The sequence below is a fragment of the Puntigrus tetrazona genome, chromosome 24, assembly GCF_018831695.1.
Source record: "Puntigrus tetrazona isolate hp1 chromosome 24, ASM1883169v1, whole genome shotgun sequence".
NCBI lineage: Eukaryota > Metazoa > Chordata > Actinopteri > Cypriniformes > Cyprinidae > Puntigrus > Puntigrus tetrazona.
Window position 1 is genome coordinate 8413000 of NC_056722.1, and position 15654 is coordinate 8428653.

Genomic DNA, 15654 nt, shown 5'->3' on the forward strand with positions numbered 1-15654 from the left:
TTTCGGGAAATTTTTCAAGGGGAATCTTCTTTTTTGATTAGATTAGAGATGACCCAAGTAATTATAATTATAATCATTAAATTAATGGATACAAAAAGCGTGCCTACCTAACCTGTTGTCTGTTTTGTACTCTGATTGGTTGATGGAAGAGGACTGTTATTCGCGTTATCATAATTTATGCTCGAGGCCCCGCCCCTCAAAAGAATTCGCTCGTAGGTGAGCGTCCTGTAGTTTGCGTGCATTTGCATAATTCACGAGACGCGGTTCTGTGGCCACGCCTCCTCCAGAGTTGTCAACAGTCAGTTCAAGATGGCCGCGCTGCCGATGGTGAGGGTCGCGCTGCTCATCGCCTTCTCGGTGTTTCTGACGCTCGTCCTGGGCTTCGGCTTGCCGTCTGTGCTCAACCTGTTCGCGCGATGCTGCGGTTTCCCGGAGGCGAGCGTCACCGAGAGCATAGTGCTGCTGTACGCGCTGTTCGTGCTGTACGTGGCCGTGCCGCGTCTGCCCCGCGGGACAGTGAAGGTACAGTAACTTATACACATCAGAAAAAGCGTTTTCGTCTGGCCTGAAATCTCGCGATTTTATTGTCTGAAATCTGTTTTTCACTCACTCGATATTATATTTATTTATTTATTTTTACAAAATTCACTTTTACAAAACTATTTCGCAACTCTACAGTACGTTAAGTTAGTGTACTTTAGATTTTTAAATTAATTCTATGATTCAATTCTACTTCCTGTAAACTGAACCTTCAGTTTGGTGGTAATGCAAATTAATTTTTCAGGGCATAACGTTTTGCAATATGCAATAAGTGGTGCGTTATGCAGTGTGTGTGTGTGTGTGTGCGCGTCAGTGCGTAACATGAAATATTTTAATAATTATGTATCTATACCTTATATAGAGTCCTAGATGAGTGATATTAGTGTTTTTGGGGTTTTTTGCGTTATTTTAATTATTTTTAAAAATGCATATTTATTGTAAAATGTTATAATGCAAATAAATGTTTTTGTATTTATTATAAAATTATCATTTTTATTCCAAGCTCACCTATGTAATGCATCCGTGGTGTACGTGGTACACGATGCATACACACATGCGTATGTGTACGAAGAAATATATCAATAATTATTTTTGCCTTGCAAGAGATAATTACGGAGCCCCAGCCATGATGATCATTTCTGAGCTTTTTGTAAAAGCATAAATGTTGCATTTGAACGCTCGTGAACTTGCATCGTCATAAAAAGTGCAGACCTAACAATTTAATAGGCTTTGCATTTATTGAAATTAATAGCATGCTTAAAAGCACGTGTATGCAGTGCATTTTATTTAGATAGAAACCGGTCTCCGAATCCGATTTCTATACAGTTTGTAGTATTGTAAATATTTAATATTAATTTTATTGAGCCTATTGGACTGCTACGGTCGACCGTACGATGTTTCACATTATTATTATCTGAATTTAATGCGCTTTTTAATTGAACGGATGCCGATTCCTGTATAAATGAGCTATTAATTGGTTTGAAGTAACAGTTTGAGCACCCGTAAAATTGTTGGCACATTCGGTCTCAGTTGCACAGTAACGCTGTGGCTTTATGAAAGTAACATTGCGTAACGATTGCTCTGCAGGTCGAAGGGAAAGCTGTGCTCATTACCGGCTGTGACACTGGATTTGGACTGGCTCTGGCCAAGCACTTTCACAAGCTCGGCTTCACCGTGTTCGCAGCTTGTCTTTTTAGGGTAAGTTCGCGCCGAGGTCTGTGCGCGCAATATGTGAGGCAATATATTTCGCAGGGTTCAGTTGGGCTTGCGTCGGAGCTTTGCGTAACTCTAGAAGCACGACGCCGGTAGATGTACGTGTTGCGATGTAGTTGCTTGTGGCTGGAAATCGATGTTGTGTGGAATAAGGACGGAGACGGCGCCAAGGAGCTGGAGGGCCTTCGTTCGGAGAAGATGAAGGTGGTGCAGATGGACGTCTGCAGCGAGGAGCAGGTCTCTCAGGCCGTTCAGTTCGTGACCTCTAACCTGGACCACCCAGAGAAAGGTGAGGTCCTTTAGGAAGACCCCCCTGATCGCATTTCGACATTATTTTACTTTTAAATACTTTTACTTTTTATTATTGGTTTGACTTCGCTTTTCTTTTTTTTAAATTGTTGCAGTTACGTGCTTTTGTCTTTTTATGCATTTTTTATTTAAAAAATTATATATTATAATTTAACAGATTTTCATGTAATATTTATATTTAAAAATTTGCTATATAATCTATTCAATAACATGCGAAACCTTGATAAAACTGATTATTAAATTATGCAGATTATTTATTTATTCATGCAGTAATTGATTTCAGTTAGTTGCCATGGCAATATTTTTTTGCGATATTAATTTAAAAAAAAAAAAATCATATGAAGATTTACAGTACTGCTGTCTTGATTCTGTATGATGCTAAACATTTTTAAATTCATATTTTATATTTAATACACCTCGTGATATTCGTGATACCCGTGCAGCTGATAAATTTATGCTGCTTGTTATTTTCCAGATGTGATTTTAGCACGTACGCTTCCTGCAGATGTAAAAAAAAACGAACAATAAAAAGATAATATGGCCACGCCCCCTCTGTCAGCCACCCTTCCCCCCTGACGCACACTAAACCACACCCACCAGATACTGCCACACAGATTAATGATTGTTCATCACTCTTTATACCTGCTATAAACTACACAAGTAGATGATCTCTGTGCTACAGATCAAGCAGAAAATAAACACTTCCTGAAAAACACGGCACGCTGTAAAAAACAAACTATTATTCAAAAGTCATAAACTTGATTTAATTCTTGAATACGACAAAATAAATCTCTAAACCGGAGCTTCTCATAAGCCAAGAATCACTTCGCAGTGAAGTTTGGCGCTAATTTTAGAGGTTCAATAAAAAAATTAAAAAAACAAATTCACGAATCTTGTACGAAATACAAGCAAGTTGTCTTTTTTGGGGTCAGGAGTTTTCAAACTGGGGACCTTATGAGGCCACGGGAGGGCGATGGGGTGGAAAAAGATGCGATTGAACGTAATATGTAATGCAGTTTCGTTCTACTAAGAGCCCTAATTATGGATAATTGTATAAAAAAACGCTTTGAGTTTATATGATGGTTTCACTGTTATCAGAGAGACGACTGAAAGCAGTGCAGAGGAAACATCGGCTAAACCAACAAGATCAAGATAAAAGTCTGAAACTAACTGGCCAAACGGGAAACCGTAGATGAATGCAATATAAAATAAAATGTACTGATTAAAACGCACAACACTGACTTTTTTTTCAGGCAGTGTCCATTTTGATCTTCCACCTTAATACCGAAATCCATCACAATATAACATTTTGTCGACTTTAGATTTCTTCTTGTCATTTTTTTAAGCTCGCCAAATGATGACACACTTGCCAGATTTCCAAAAGCAGTTGTTTTTTTTAACCTGGTTAACTGGTAAACTAAACCGTTTGTAATCCTGATAATGCCGTTCATTCGAACAACACCAGTCTGCAGAATAAAGCAGCATGACGGATGAAAGTGAACGACACCAGAAGCTAAGAGAAAGAAAAATCGCAAAGTGCTTTTGACTCTATGCCAAAGCATAAAAATACCATAATATGTTTGCAGGTATTTAAGAAACATGCTAAATGCTAAAACATGCTGAAACGTGGTCTGTGTAACCTGCCCACTGCCACTTTATCTAATTGTATCCCGGGTTGCCAGTTGCCGGAAGATTCAGCTCATTTAATATCACTCTTCACCGTGTGTGCTTGTTCTTGTTGGTGTTATCAATTCGGCGACCTTTGAAAGGTACTGTATTATTCTGATATATAAAATCAAGGACTCCAATATTTTGAATCCGGACTGCAGTACCAAACATCACCACTAGCTGCCAATGCATCAAACCGCATTATTTAAAATAAGGGGGCAAGCTATTAGCTTTCATAATTACAAACGGCGAAGAGAAAAAGTTTTGTATATTTACTCTGCTCGTAGCGATCTGATCTGTGAGTTTTAGGGGGTTTGTGATTATATCTTGCAGGTCTGTGGGCTGTGGTCAACAATGCTGGTATCTCCACATTCGGTGAGGTGGAGTTCACAACCATGGACACATACAAGCAGGTTTCAGAGGTCAACCTGTGGGGCACCGTCAGGGTAACCAAAGCCTTCCTGCCTCTGATTCGCAGGGCTAAAGGTAAAATAATAACCGTCCTCCTTCAGACAATGAACACGCTCCACAAAGACCTTCAGCAGAAGCGCGTCTTCCCGCTGTCCACCCGCTTTTTCCACTCTTGCGTACAGATAATATGAAATTTGGCTGAAGCGCTTGTTTTGCAGACAGATGTTAATGTTTCTCTACGGTTTACTCTTCTGTTAGTCTTTCACTGAATAAAAGAATGTCTGGATCTGAATGGATAAATGGTTAAAGCAAATGGACTTTGGAGTGTATTGCCTGACAAACACTTTCCATGATTCAGTGTTTTCAGTCTTTGTTCCTGTTTTTCTATTTTTTAAGTATATCTTTATGAGATGGTTTTGACTAATATATATATATATATATATAAAACCTGAATAAATATGCTTTTTATTTATATATAGTTAGGATAGAACAATATTTGGCCGAGATAGAACTATGAGAAAATCTGGAATGTGAGGGTGCAAAAAATATTAAGAAAATCTAATTATACATTATAAAAGCTGCCATTTACAAAATATATTTTTGCTGGTTTTGTGCTTGAGGGTCACATTTGTAATTGTATGTAATATATAAATGAATGCACTACCATGTTTTTTTTTTTGTTTTTTTTAACTTCGCTGCATTTATTTCAAATAAGGCTGTTCTATTCAAATCTAACAATCCTAAGAAGAATTGATCACAAAAATGTATAAAAAAAATAAATAATAAAAGTTCTGTATTGCATCACAGGAGTAAATTGTATTTTAAAATTATTCAAATAGAAAACAGTGATTTTGATTAGTAAAAATATAACTTTTTTTGTCTTTTGGTCGCAGGTCGCGTGGTAAACATCGCCAGCATGTACGGCAGAATGGGAAACGCTCTCCGATCCCCTTACTGTGTATCCAAATACGGAGTGGAGGCTTTTTCTGACTGTCTTAGGTATGAAATGAAGGTTTGGGGCGTCAAAGTTTCTGTTGTTGAGCCAGGAAACTTTATTGTGGCCACGGGCATCCTGACACGGGACATAGTCACCACAACAGCAGAGAAGCTCTGGAAGGAGGCGCCCCCTGTTGTCCAGGAGGACTATGGGAAGGCTCACTTTGAGCAGTACATGGCTCTCATGCGCTCGTATTGCAACAGCGGCCAGCGAGAGATCGAGCCGGTTTTAGACGACATCACAGACGCCATCACGTCCAAGCGGCCGTACACACGGTACAACCCCATGGAGCCTCACTGGTGGATCCGCATGCAGATAATGACCCACCTTCCTTCGGCCATCTCAGACAGACTCTACTTCTAACGAGATGGCCGCTTTCAATATATTCGTCACAGGGTGAACCAATGAATTGGTGTACGCCAACGTAATCACAAAAAAACAATCAATTTCAAAAAAAGAATCGCGCAAATCTCTTATATTATAATGCAAGTAAAACTATATGCGATAGTCGACGTTATTTTGATGACCGTTTTTCTTCAGGAGGTTTTTAGCTAAAACCGTGGTCTTCAATATACCTGTATATTGTCAGGAGCCTCTGGTATTAATTTTGTGTTCCTTGATATGGTTTTTGTGATGTTAAAGGAGTAGTTCACCCATTTATTTAGATCCTAACCTGCACAAAGGACTCTATTTTGAGGAACGTTTATAACCAGGCTGTTTTGGGTCACCATTGACTGCCGTGGAAACAGCCTGGTTACAGCTTTCTTTGAAATACCTCCTTTTGCGTTCAGCAGGACAAAGAAAGGTTTGGAGCTACTCGAGGGCGAGTAAATGACGACCCATGAGTAAAACCCACAGCAAATTTTCACTTTTGAGTTAAACGTATGCACTTTGATTCACTTTATCGTATTTTAGGCAATTTTGGAAACCGTTTCGATTCGCTTACGCAGATATTTCCATAGAGCGATCGCGAAACCCCCCGGGAGGCCAGAAAAGCAGCGTTATACAGCCCGTCCCGGCTGGCTGCTGATGTGGCAGATGTGTGGCTCTTTTCATTGAGAGGACGAAACCACAGATGAACAAAAGAGGATTCCTGTGGTTCTGTCACTGCTTTCTGAGGAGAAACAATAAGATTGAGGGGCTGAAAGGGTTGGAGGGTCATCGCGTATTCCTTTACGAGCATTCCTTCCAAGAATCTCAATGATTCAGTATTGAGGTATTATGGGATCACTTGCCATCCACTTTAACAAACTATGTGCTGAAACATTGTTAATCTCAGCATTCAGAAAGCATGCATATGCGGCATCTCAGTTTGCATGGTAATTTATTGCTTTATGCAATAAAACGATGTCCTTTTTTGCACGTGGTGGGACTGGCTATATTTAAAATAGCACACTAGCATACTATTCTTACTGTTGCTGCAGTATGTACTAAAGTATGTATGCAAAAGTTTGGGGTCAGTGTGGTTTAATACGAGTCTCTTCTGCTCATCCAGGCTGCATTTACTTGATCAAAAGTACAGCATTAATGCAAAATATTACAATTTAAAATATATTCTTACATTTTTACGGGCTGATTTGCTGCTTAAGACACATGTCTCAATGTTAAAACAGCTGCTTAATATTTTTGTGTAAACTAATAATTTTTTTATGATTCATTGATGAATAGAAAGTTACAAAAAAAAATATATATATATATATACACACATTATAAAAGCCGTCACCTTTGGTCAGTTCAAATCAAAAAACCTACCAACTCCTAACCTTTGAATGAACTAATCCACAAAAAAAAAAAAAAATTGGAATTAGAGCTAAGATTGTGTCTATCCCACAATTCAATGCACTCTACTTGACCTTCTATCCAGAGTGATGGGAGCAATACTCGCTTATTTGATATCCGTTGAATTTCTCACATTTGGGAAAAAGCATGAAGGTAATATTTGGAACCTGCTAAATTAATCCTTTATTAATTTCACATTCTACAGTTGAAATGTATATAATAAAGCCTTACTGCTTTACTCACTCTGAAAAAGTACAAGCGTGCCATTTATACTGCACAGTAGTAAGATAGTATACAATTTTGAACATAGCCAGAATGATAGAAACAACCACATTACAAAATCCTGAACCGGAAAGTGCGTGGAAGCACTAAAGCCTCTACATAAATGTATTACTATATTTATACGTTATTTTTTTCCATTTTGAAATTTGAGGATTATACAATTAACAACTGCTGATAGGAATCGTTAGCCTAAACACCTCGTATGTAGTGTGACATTTGGAAACACTAGGATTTGGGATTCACCCATGCTGAATTTACAACCTGTATACAGAAAGATGGATTGCGTCGAAACAGGAATTACATCAAAAGTTGGCCACCAGAGGGAGCAGCTGAGTTGGCATCTGTAGCCATCAACCTCTTAAAAGTACAACACTAACAGTATTATCAAATGTTATGCATTTGCTCTCTCGCTGTAATTGCCAATAAGTACCAAGTGTTTGCATGGCTTTCTTGCTCGATTTCCTGTGAATGTGGAAAGCAGTAAAGCGTATGCGAGTTTCTGGGTATTCTTCAAGACTAGTTCAGAAACGTTCATTACAGCTTGCCTTATATTTAATAGAACCTACATTGCAATGTGATAATACAGTATGCACAGCAATTAGTCTTCTAAAATATTTTAGGGATTTTCAGTGGCTTTGGTTGCATAATCATGGAGAGTACATTTATGTATTTAGGGAACTACGCATACGCAAGCAATTTGGTTCGTAATGGTCATACCTCTGTTCTCGATCACGTCTTTCTCTTTGTATAGATGACATGTTTCACATGGTTTCAGTATGAATATCGCCTCTTTCTTATCTTGTCTCACACACAGCATGTGTAACGTCATTATGATTCTCAGCAGGTCCTTATTAATAACATTTCATAGCAGTGGAACAAAATCGTGCACAATATCATTTCAAATGACATTCACTCGTCAAGCCTATATATAGTTTTAACCTCTGAAATTGAGACACCACATTTATGCTCTGGATGACATTAAAGAGATGTTTAAATTGATTGATTGATGTAGTTTATTTCTTTCTTTGTACAATCTAATCTCTTCATGGATACAGCGAGCGTACAACTACTTTTGATTTTCACAGCACCTCCAGGCCCATTTACAGAAACGGTTCACTCGTAGTTCAGACAAAATGAGGTTACTCAATAAAAATGGTCAATTCAGCCCACAACATCAGATATGCATGCTTTTCTGTAGAGGGCCTGAATCCAGAAGTCATTCTTTTGCAACAACATTAAGGTCATAAAGGCAATGCTTTTGATTTTTTTTCCTCAGTGTTTGGATGTCCAAACAGCTCCCCAAGTAAGGATAGAAAATCTATTTGGTCACAACTTGTAGAGAAGAAAATGCTAATTAGGTCTACATGACTGATAACAACAGTACCTCTTTCAATTTCTGGGCACCTTATATCTAGCAGTCTACAGCACAGGTATACTCTTATATCCAGCACAAATACTAACAGGGAACCATGTTTGCCAGGACTTACCTTAGTCAAGTCTCTTACCTTAGACACAAATTTAGGATGCGAAGCAAAAAGTTTGTTTGATTGCCAAACAAAGGGTGTCCAATTCCGCTTTTAGATCAGTAGTTCCCAATCTTGGTCGTGGAGAACCACCAATAGTGTTGAGAGTTCTCCAGGACCAGGATTGGGAACAAGTTCCTTTTGACGATAAAGGTCTTGCAAAACTTACATCAAACACACCTTAACGCGCAAATCAATGTTGTTAGTATTACTAGGAACTTCCACAACCCTTTATGAAAGCGGAACTGAACACCCCTGGTATAACCCACTGAACTTACAATACATATGGCTTTTACTTAGACTAAGTTCTATATCAGGGGTTTCCAAACCTGTTCCTGGCGGGCCACTGTCCTGCAGGGTTTAGTTCCAGGCTTCCAGTCTTGATTAAACACAATTCCAGGGTTGCAGACTCACTGCAGGACCTCCAAAAGCAAGATTAGAAACCATTGGTTTATATCACGGGTTGGGAACGTTGATCCTGGAGGGCCGCTCTCCTGCAGAGTTTAGCGCCAACCCCGAAAAAAAAAACCTATCTGCATGATGAAGTCCTTGATTAGCTGGTTCAGGTGTTTTTGATTAGGGTTGAAGCAAAACTCTGCAGGAACACCAGGATCAACATTTCCCAGCCCTATTCTATATAGTAAGTTCAAATGATGCACGATAGGGATATTTGTATGATCAGAACACTGTCTGTGCATATCCGCCACTTATCGGGTGTATTACGCACATGCAAAGTGAGACTTAAATGACAATGTGTATATAATAGCATTTTGGTTCCAACAACTGAGATGAAGGCACATTTTAAAGCACATATCAATCTGATAAAACTACATGTCTCAGATATCCCTCATCCAAAACAAGTGGATTACAAATGATTGTTCAAAACCCAAAACTTAGTAGACAACGTCATCTAACAAATATACAAGTGTTTCTTGGCATTCCCTTAGCCTCAAAAAGAAAAATATCAAAACTACTCGAGAGTAGAATAATTATACTGTTTGGTAATGATGAATTACCACTGAACAGGCAAACCCTGTTGAGAACCAATTTTACACAAACTGAACAGGTAACATTGATAGAAATCTGGCAATTCCACTTAATTCAAGATTATATTGCTTGAGCCAACTCTGCATATCTGAGCATTTTTCCCCCAACACACTCCCCCAAAAAAATCCCTATTCCTTAACTCTCAACCCAGTTCAGCTCCAAACAGCTGGAGAAGCAATTACAGTCGTAGTGATGGTCCTCTGGAATAGAGCCCAGATCATCACACTATTCGTAAATCTTCAGAAAAGAAAGTTCCATGTATTTCCAATTTGAATCAGATGTGTCCAGGGAAGTGAATCTCCCAATCTTCCATTGCCTGATATTCCAAACATACTTATCTATGAAGTTTCACATGCAAACATCTGATCTTCAGTGGAACATCTCTCACCATTTATCATAAACTGTTGAAAACTAAAAGGAAGCAGCACTGTGGATCTTGATCACCAATCAAAGTGGATCCTTCCTTGAAACCTGATCACACAAAGCTGCCTTCATGGTGACATGCTTTCATTCATCCTGTACACTACAATAAGAATGCACATTTGAGAAAGTGAGCAACCAAATGAGTGCAAAGCAAAGAAAAGGCAAACACCTGATCAAGCTTTAAACCAAATCCACCACTGTAACTAAAACCATACCCATTGCATCATTTGTAATGCGATTGCAGCCTTGATCATGAAAGACAGCTTTTATTAGTAAAACACTTAAATCATAAAAGACCTATTGTGTATACCAATGTGGTTTAATTTTCTTTAATCTTCAGTCATGGCTTTGCAATTCAGGCTCAAAAGAGGATCTGAAAATCTTGCACAAACTCCCATATTCATTCAAATAAATGTTTAGTTGAACACATTAAACACGGCAAAGCTCTTTGACAAACTATTTATGACTTGGCATGGATTCTGACAGATCCAAGATCTGCGGGTAAATTTAAGACTAGCTGACAAGCCACAATAATCGGCACCTTGATTGTCAGAGAAGCAAAAATTCTGATACTTGACCCCTCATAAATACAGATGTCATTCTCAACAAGACCTCAAGACTTATTTTTTATGTTGGAAACATGCAGTTGCAAGACTATAGTTCAAGATTATTTCCAAAAAGATTGTGCCTAATTCTGAATATTGGTTTTGGTCACTCACTTTTATTGTTGGAGCATTTTGCAGAAATATTGATTCCTAATAAATATAGCAGATTATGTCAAATTCAACAGTTCCGTGTGATTCAGGCAATGCAGGCAGTAACAGCAACAGTATGTGAGACCTTTGAAACATGTTGAGCAAAGTTCTTCTGCAGTCAGGACTTAAACAGCAGAAACTTGAAAGGACAGTTAAAAAAATTGGCAGGGAAGTTATAGAACAAATGAAAAATACATTTTCAAAATCAATGAAAAGAATATATATTAACAAAAGAAGACATAGGTTGTAATTCTAATACATGTTGACATCAAAATACACTGCATCACCTATGGTCTAAACATACTGTATTTTGATACATCGGGCGTGTCCCTCCATGAAATTCGAGCAAGTTTCAGAGCAAATGGGAGTCCATTGTCCATCTCTCCCTGTACCTCCCCTTCTTGGAATGCTTGATATTCCCAGTCTGTCTGGAAATGTAGTCACTGTTAACTGAATATTCTTTCTACTTGGATCAGGAGGCAGCCAGAGCCTTGACCAGGTAGAGTTTGTCGCCCTGTTCGCTGGTGAAGATGGGCGCCTTTTTGTAGTGTTCCACCAACTCCTCCATTGAGTTAAACTTGCGTTGTCCGATGCAGTACAGGTTGTCCTTCAGTTGCACTTTGAAATGCTTGTTTTTGGACTGAGCTTTCAGCGATATTGAAAAGTCATTGGGCTAGAAAAAGAAAACACAGGTAGAAAGGGGAAAAAAATTCTATTTAGACCATTGATGTCAATCCCAGTTCCAGGAGGGTCACAGCTCTGCGCAGTCTAGCTCCAGCTCCAATCGAAAACACCTGATTCAGCTAATCAAGGTCTGCAGGGTTACTAGAATCTCCCAAGCAGGTGCGAGTTGGAACTGAACTCTGCAGAGCTGTGGCACTCCAGGAATTGAGTTTGGGACCAATGATTTATACCAATTGCTGAAAGCAGGAATCTTGGAATATTTTTATCAAACAAGAAAGAACATTGTGTACTTACTGAGGACTCGCTGTCCCGGATAAGAAAGTCTCCCTCTGTGCCCCTCTGGTTGAGGGCCACCTCAGCCTGATGACGGGTCACCTTCCCATAGTACCACTGCTTGCCAGCGAAGCGTCCACTAGATGAAGGCTCAATGTAGTCACAGTCAGGTGTGGGCGGCCCTGCCATGCTGGCTGAGTTGTGCGACTCCTGCAGAACAGTCACGTAGTTCTTCGGCACAAGTCCCATCTGCCCATCGGCTTTGCGACACTTCCACCACTCTGGGTCGTTTTCTGGCTTCTCCACAACATCCATAACCTCCCCCTTCTCAAAGTTCAGCTCTTCATCGTTGCCCGAGCTGAACGGGTAGAGTGCCTGTACTGTGTGCAGCACCCGGTTGCCGTTCGCACTATGAACAACAGCAGCCAATTTCTCCGTCAAGCCGGCGGAGTCATTGCTCGCCGATCCATCTGCATCCTCTGTTACGTAGTTGGATGGGAACCATCCCGAACGGCCGTTGTAGCTCCCTCTCCACCAACCATCACTGCACTTCTCCATGACGATGACCCTTGTGCCCTTAACCAACGACAACTCATCTTCCCGCTCAGCCGTGTAACTGAATTTGACTAGCGCCGGAAGGTTTAGGTCATACAGACGTTCGCCATTGTCCGGGTAGAAGTCAGAGTCCGCGTTGGAGGCTGTTTCACGCATACCTGTCTTCCGTTTCACCTTGCCGATTCCTGCATAGATAGAGAAAGAACCATTCAGGTTTTTTCCAAATACACAATTAGTGTCTTCTCTTGGTACTCAACTACTTGTACCTGTGGCATTGCAGCTGAAAATCGCAGTCAGTGTGGACAGCCAAGAAAATTGACAACGTAACAGTTGAGAATAGTTCAACTTCATTGAAACTATAGCAATGTTGCAATTAGGGTACTGCAATGTTTCATTAAGTCCACCTTATTTGTTAACAAATCACTTTTTGCTTGTTGCTGTATTTTAGGATTGCTTTCTAAAAGAAGAATACATAAGATACTGCTTTACAAAGTGGCTGATACAAGAAAACTTTGTGAATAGTCTTCATTTCAAGGGGGCAGTCGTGGTCATGGGCAGTCTAAACGGTAATAGATTTGGGCTTGTAACCTGAAATTCCCAGGTTTGTGTCTTGCTAACAGCAGGAATTGTAGGTAAATGGGGAGGGTGGCTTGAACAGTGCCAAACAAGGTACCAAACCCCCAACTGCACCCTGGGCACCACAGAAACAATGGCTGCCCACTACTCCAGTGTGTGCGCACACTACTGTTCACTACTGTATAAGTTTAATTAGATGGGTTAAATGCAAAGCACAAATTCAGAGTATGAAACACTATACTTGGCCATGTGTCACTTTTCTCGCTCACTCATTTAGAAGCGTACATCTGACACCTTCAAATGGTTTAGTTCCAGTTTTGTATATTGAGAAAAAGCTCCTGTAATATCTTTATGACTGCACTACTGTCCATTACAAAATAACACATGTAACTAAAAAGAAAAGCCATGTTCAGAAATGAGAAATGTGTTGAGACAGTCTCTTCAGGGGGTAATTTCATCACCCCGCACCCTGCACTCATTCCATTCTTGTTGAAGTTATCTGTGAAACCAAAGAGCATTGTATTTTGATACAGGCACCAACAGGCAGGGCACGAGTGAAAGGAGAACTTGTCCAAACACATGTTACAGTGCAGTCAAGCTTGTGTTTTCATACTGACAGGGGTGCACAGTAGCTATCAGCTCCTGCCTGCTTGAGCGATATGTCCTCTCTTAGTAAATACGGGCGCTGGTCCAGGTTCCAAACCACCCAATTACAACTAACTAATCATGTTCTCACCACTTTTTAACACTCATAGTTTGTGTGACAAACTGTGTTTTGCCTTCCTCCTCGTTCATGAAGATTCAGTTATTCCCATGTGAACAAGCATGTAGGAGCAACAGAACAATTCTGCAAACAAAAAATATAGCCACCGAGATAACTGTTCTAAGAAACGTTCTTTATCATTTGCCACCTGTCCTGCACAGCTGTGTGGTCTAGTTCTGTTATTCAGAGAAAAGTACAATTAACTGCAAAGAGACACTGGAATGATCACCACACCCATCGTCCTCCTCCATGAGAAGGAATGAGCGAGGGAGTGTTGGGTTAGGTTCATGGATACTGTCGAGGATTCTGGCTTGTCTGACCACATTAGGTCAAGCCAAGTGGGCCGGTCTGAAGGATTAATGGAGAATATCTGACCACAAGGCCTTTTGACCATGCTGGCGGGTATGGCAAATGTTTGTGAATAGTTTTACCGTGCAGGAATGTCCACTTGGCAGTGAAGTTTGTACTGGCCCAATCCAAAGGCCCAAGGACAAATAAACACTCCTTTTCTCTTTATATACCTTACAAAAAAAATGCAGCAACAAAATAATGGTACTGGATGGTAGTACCATTGGTACTGGTATTTGTATATTATAGAATACAAAATGCATGGCACTTTAAAGAATACCATGGTATTTCTAGCTAAAACGAGCCCATGGTTATTTGTTTGTGGGTCTAAGATGGTTTGCTCAAAGTAGGCCAGCCCCCACTAAAAGCATTCTCACTAGGGGAAATACTTTAGGCTGGTTTACCTTGTTTTCTACATGGAAGTAGGCAAATGCAGCCTTTATATTTCAATTTCGTATCCCTTATAGGCACCGTTCAAGAATAATACTTGCCAGGTATGATTTAGCAAAACCTGACCCCCAAAAAGCAGGTGAGACCTTGCAACCACTCTTACCTAATCTAAAAGGAAATCACCCAATTTTCTTCATGCTTGCTCAGGGGTTAAAGGTTAACAGAGTGAGAACAAAGCTTTTCCAAAAGCTCTTTCTGCTTTGAGTGAGATGTTTATCACGGCTCGAGGCCAGAAGAATTTACTTTGTGCTTGCGGATACCTCTACTGCCTGATTTGCATTACAAATGTAAGAAATCCCAAACCAAGATGTATTTGCGTCTGGCCTAAATGCTATGTCCGATTAAGGGGGATTGACATTTGCATGGTCAATGTGAGCAGGAAGTGAATGTGAAGCGTACGAGCGAAACTAACTGGAGCATTTAGTGTCCCATACATAAACGTGTTGGTGCATGTAACCACAGGTGAATCTTCTGACAGGATGAGTTCAACTCGTCAACAAATTCAAAAGGCTTTTCTTAAGAGGACATTTTCACCCAAAAATGAAAATTCTGTAAGTCTACTGACTGTCATTCCCTTCCTGTGACCCGTTACGACCATACCATTTGGTCAGCTTACTCGTTATTTATGAGAGAATCATTTCAAAAGTTTTTACAAACCAATTAATTGATTCATTAAAAAGATCCAAATAAAAAGTAGTTAGCAAGTTGCTACTTTTCAGTAACATCAAACAGTAAAACATCCATTGAGTCCAATCACGCAACTGGATTGTTTTCATTACTACCGTTTTTGCGACTTCAGTTCAGTGACTAACAACTATTAATTTCTCTAAAAGCCAAGTTATACAGAAAGACATAGAAGTGAGTTTTCTAATTTAAAAAAAAAAAAAAAAAGCAAATCTGGACTTAAATGCAGGGTCAAATATACAAAGAATACGGAGACAAATTTAAAGTTGTCACTTGTTAAAAAGATATGATTGATTTTGTTTCACGAGACAGGGAAAGTAATACACCCACTTAGTCATCGGATTAGTCAGTCTACATGGTCTCTAGAGAGCTGAC

The 15654-nt window shown here is 39.7% G+C and overlaps 2 protein-coding genes across 3 annotated transcripts in view; one reads left to right on the forward strand and one right to left on the reverse strand.

Annotated features, from left to right (window-relative positions):
• Positions 1-273: 273 nt before the first annotated feature.
• On the forward strand, positions 274-8197 carry bdh1 (3-hydroxybutyrate dehydrogenase, type 1). Its single transcript, XM_043226540.1, has 5 exons — positions 274-522; positions 1627-1737; positions 1906-2041; positions 4063-4215; positions 5034-8197. The coding sequence occupies exons 1-5, from the start codon at positions 310-312 to the stop codon at positions 5498-5500; spliced, it is 1080 nt and encodes a 359-aa protein (XP_043082475.1). The 5' UTR covers positions 274-309; the 3' UTR covers positions 5501-8197.
• A 2695-nt stretch (positions 8198-10892) lies between these two features.
• The window catches only part of nck1b (NCK adaptor protein 1b), a 31234-nt gene continuing 26472 nt past the window's right edge, over positions 10893-15654 (reverse strand). For both annotated transcript variants that reach the window (XM_043226538.1, XM_043226539.1), the window contains 2 exons: positions 11925-12643; positions 10893-11619 (listed from right to left, as the gene is read on the reverse strand). In XM_043226538.1, the coding sequence (XP_043082473.1) occupies positions 11419-11619; positions 11925-12643 (920 nt within the window). In that variant the 3' untranslated portion in view covers positions 10893-11418. The remainder of the gene's footprint in view (positions 11620-11924; positions 12644-15654) is intronic.

Excerpts from the sequence above, each read along its gene's own strand:
- bdh1 (XM_043226540.1), top strand. The coding sequence starts at position 310 with ATGGCCGCGCTGCCGATGGTGAGGGTCGCGCTGCTCATCGCCTTCTCG. Across the intron at positions 523-1,626 it reads TGCCCCGCGGGACAGTGAAG|GTCGAAGGGAAAGCTGTGCT; the intron begins GTACAGTAACTT and ends ATTGCTCTGCAG. Across the intron at positions 4,216-5,033 it reads TCTGATTCGCAGGGCTAAAG|GTCGCGTGGTAAACATCGCC; the intron begins GTAAAATAATAA and ends TTTTGGTCGCAG.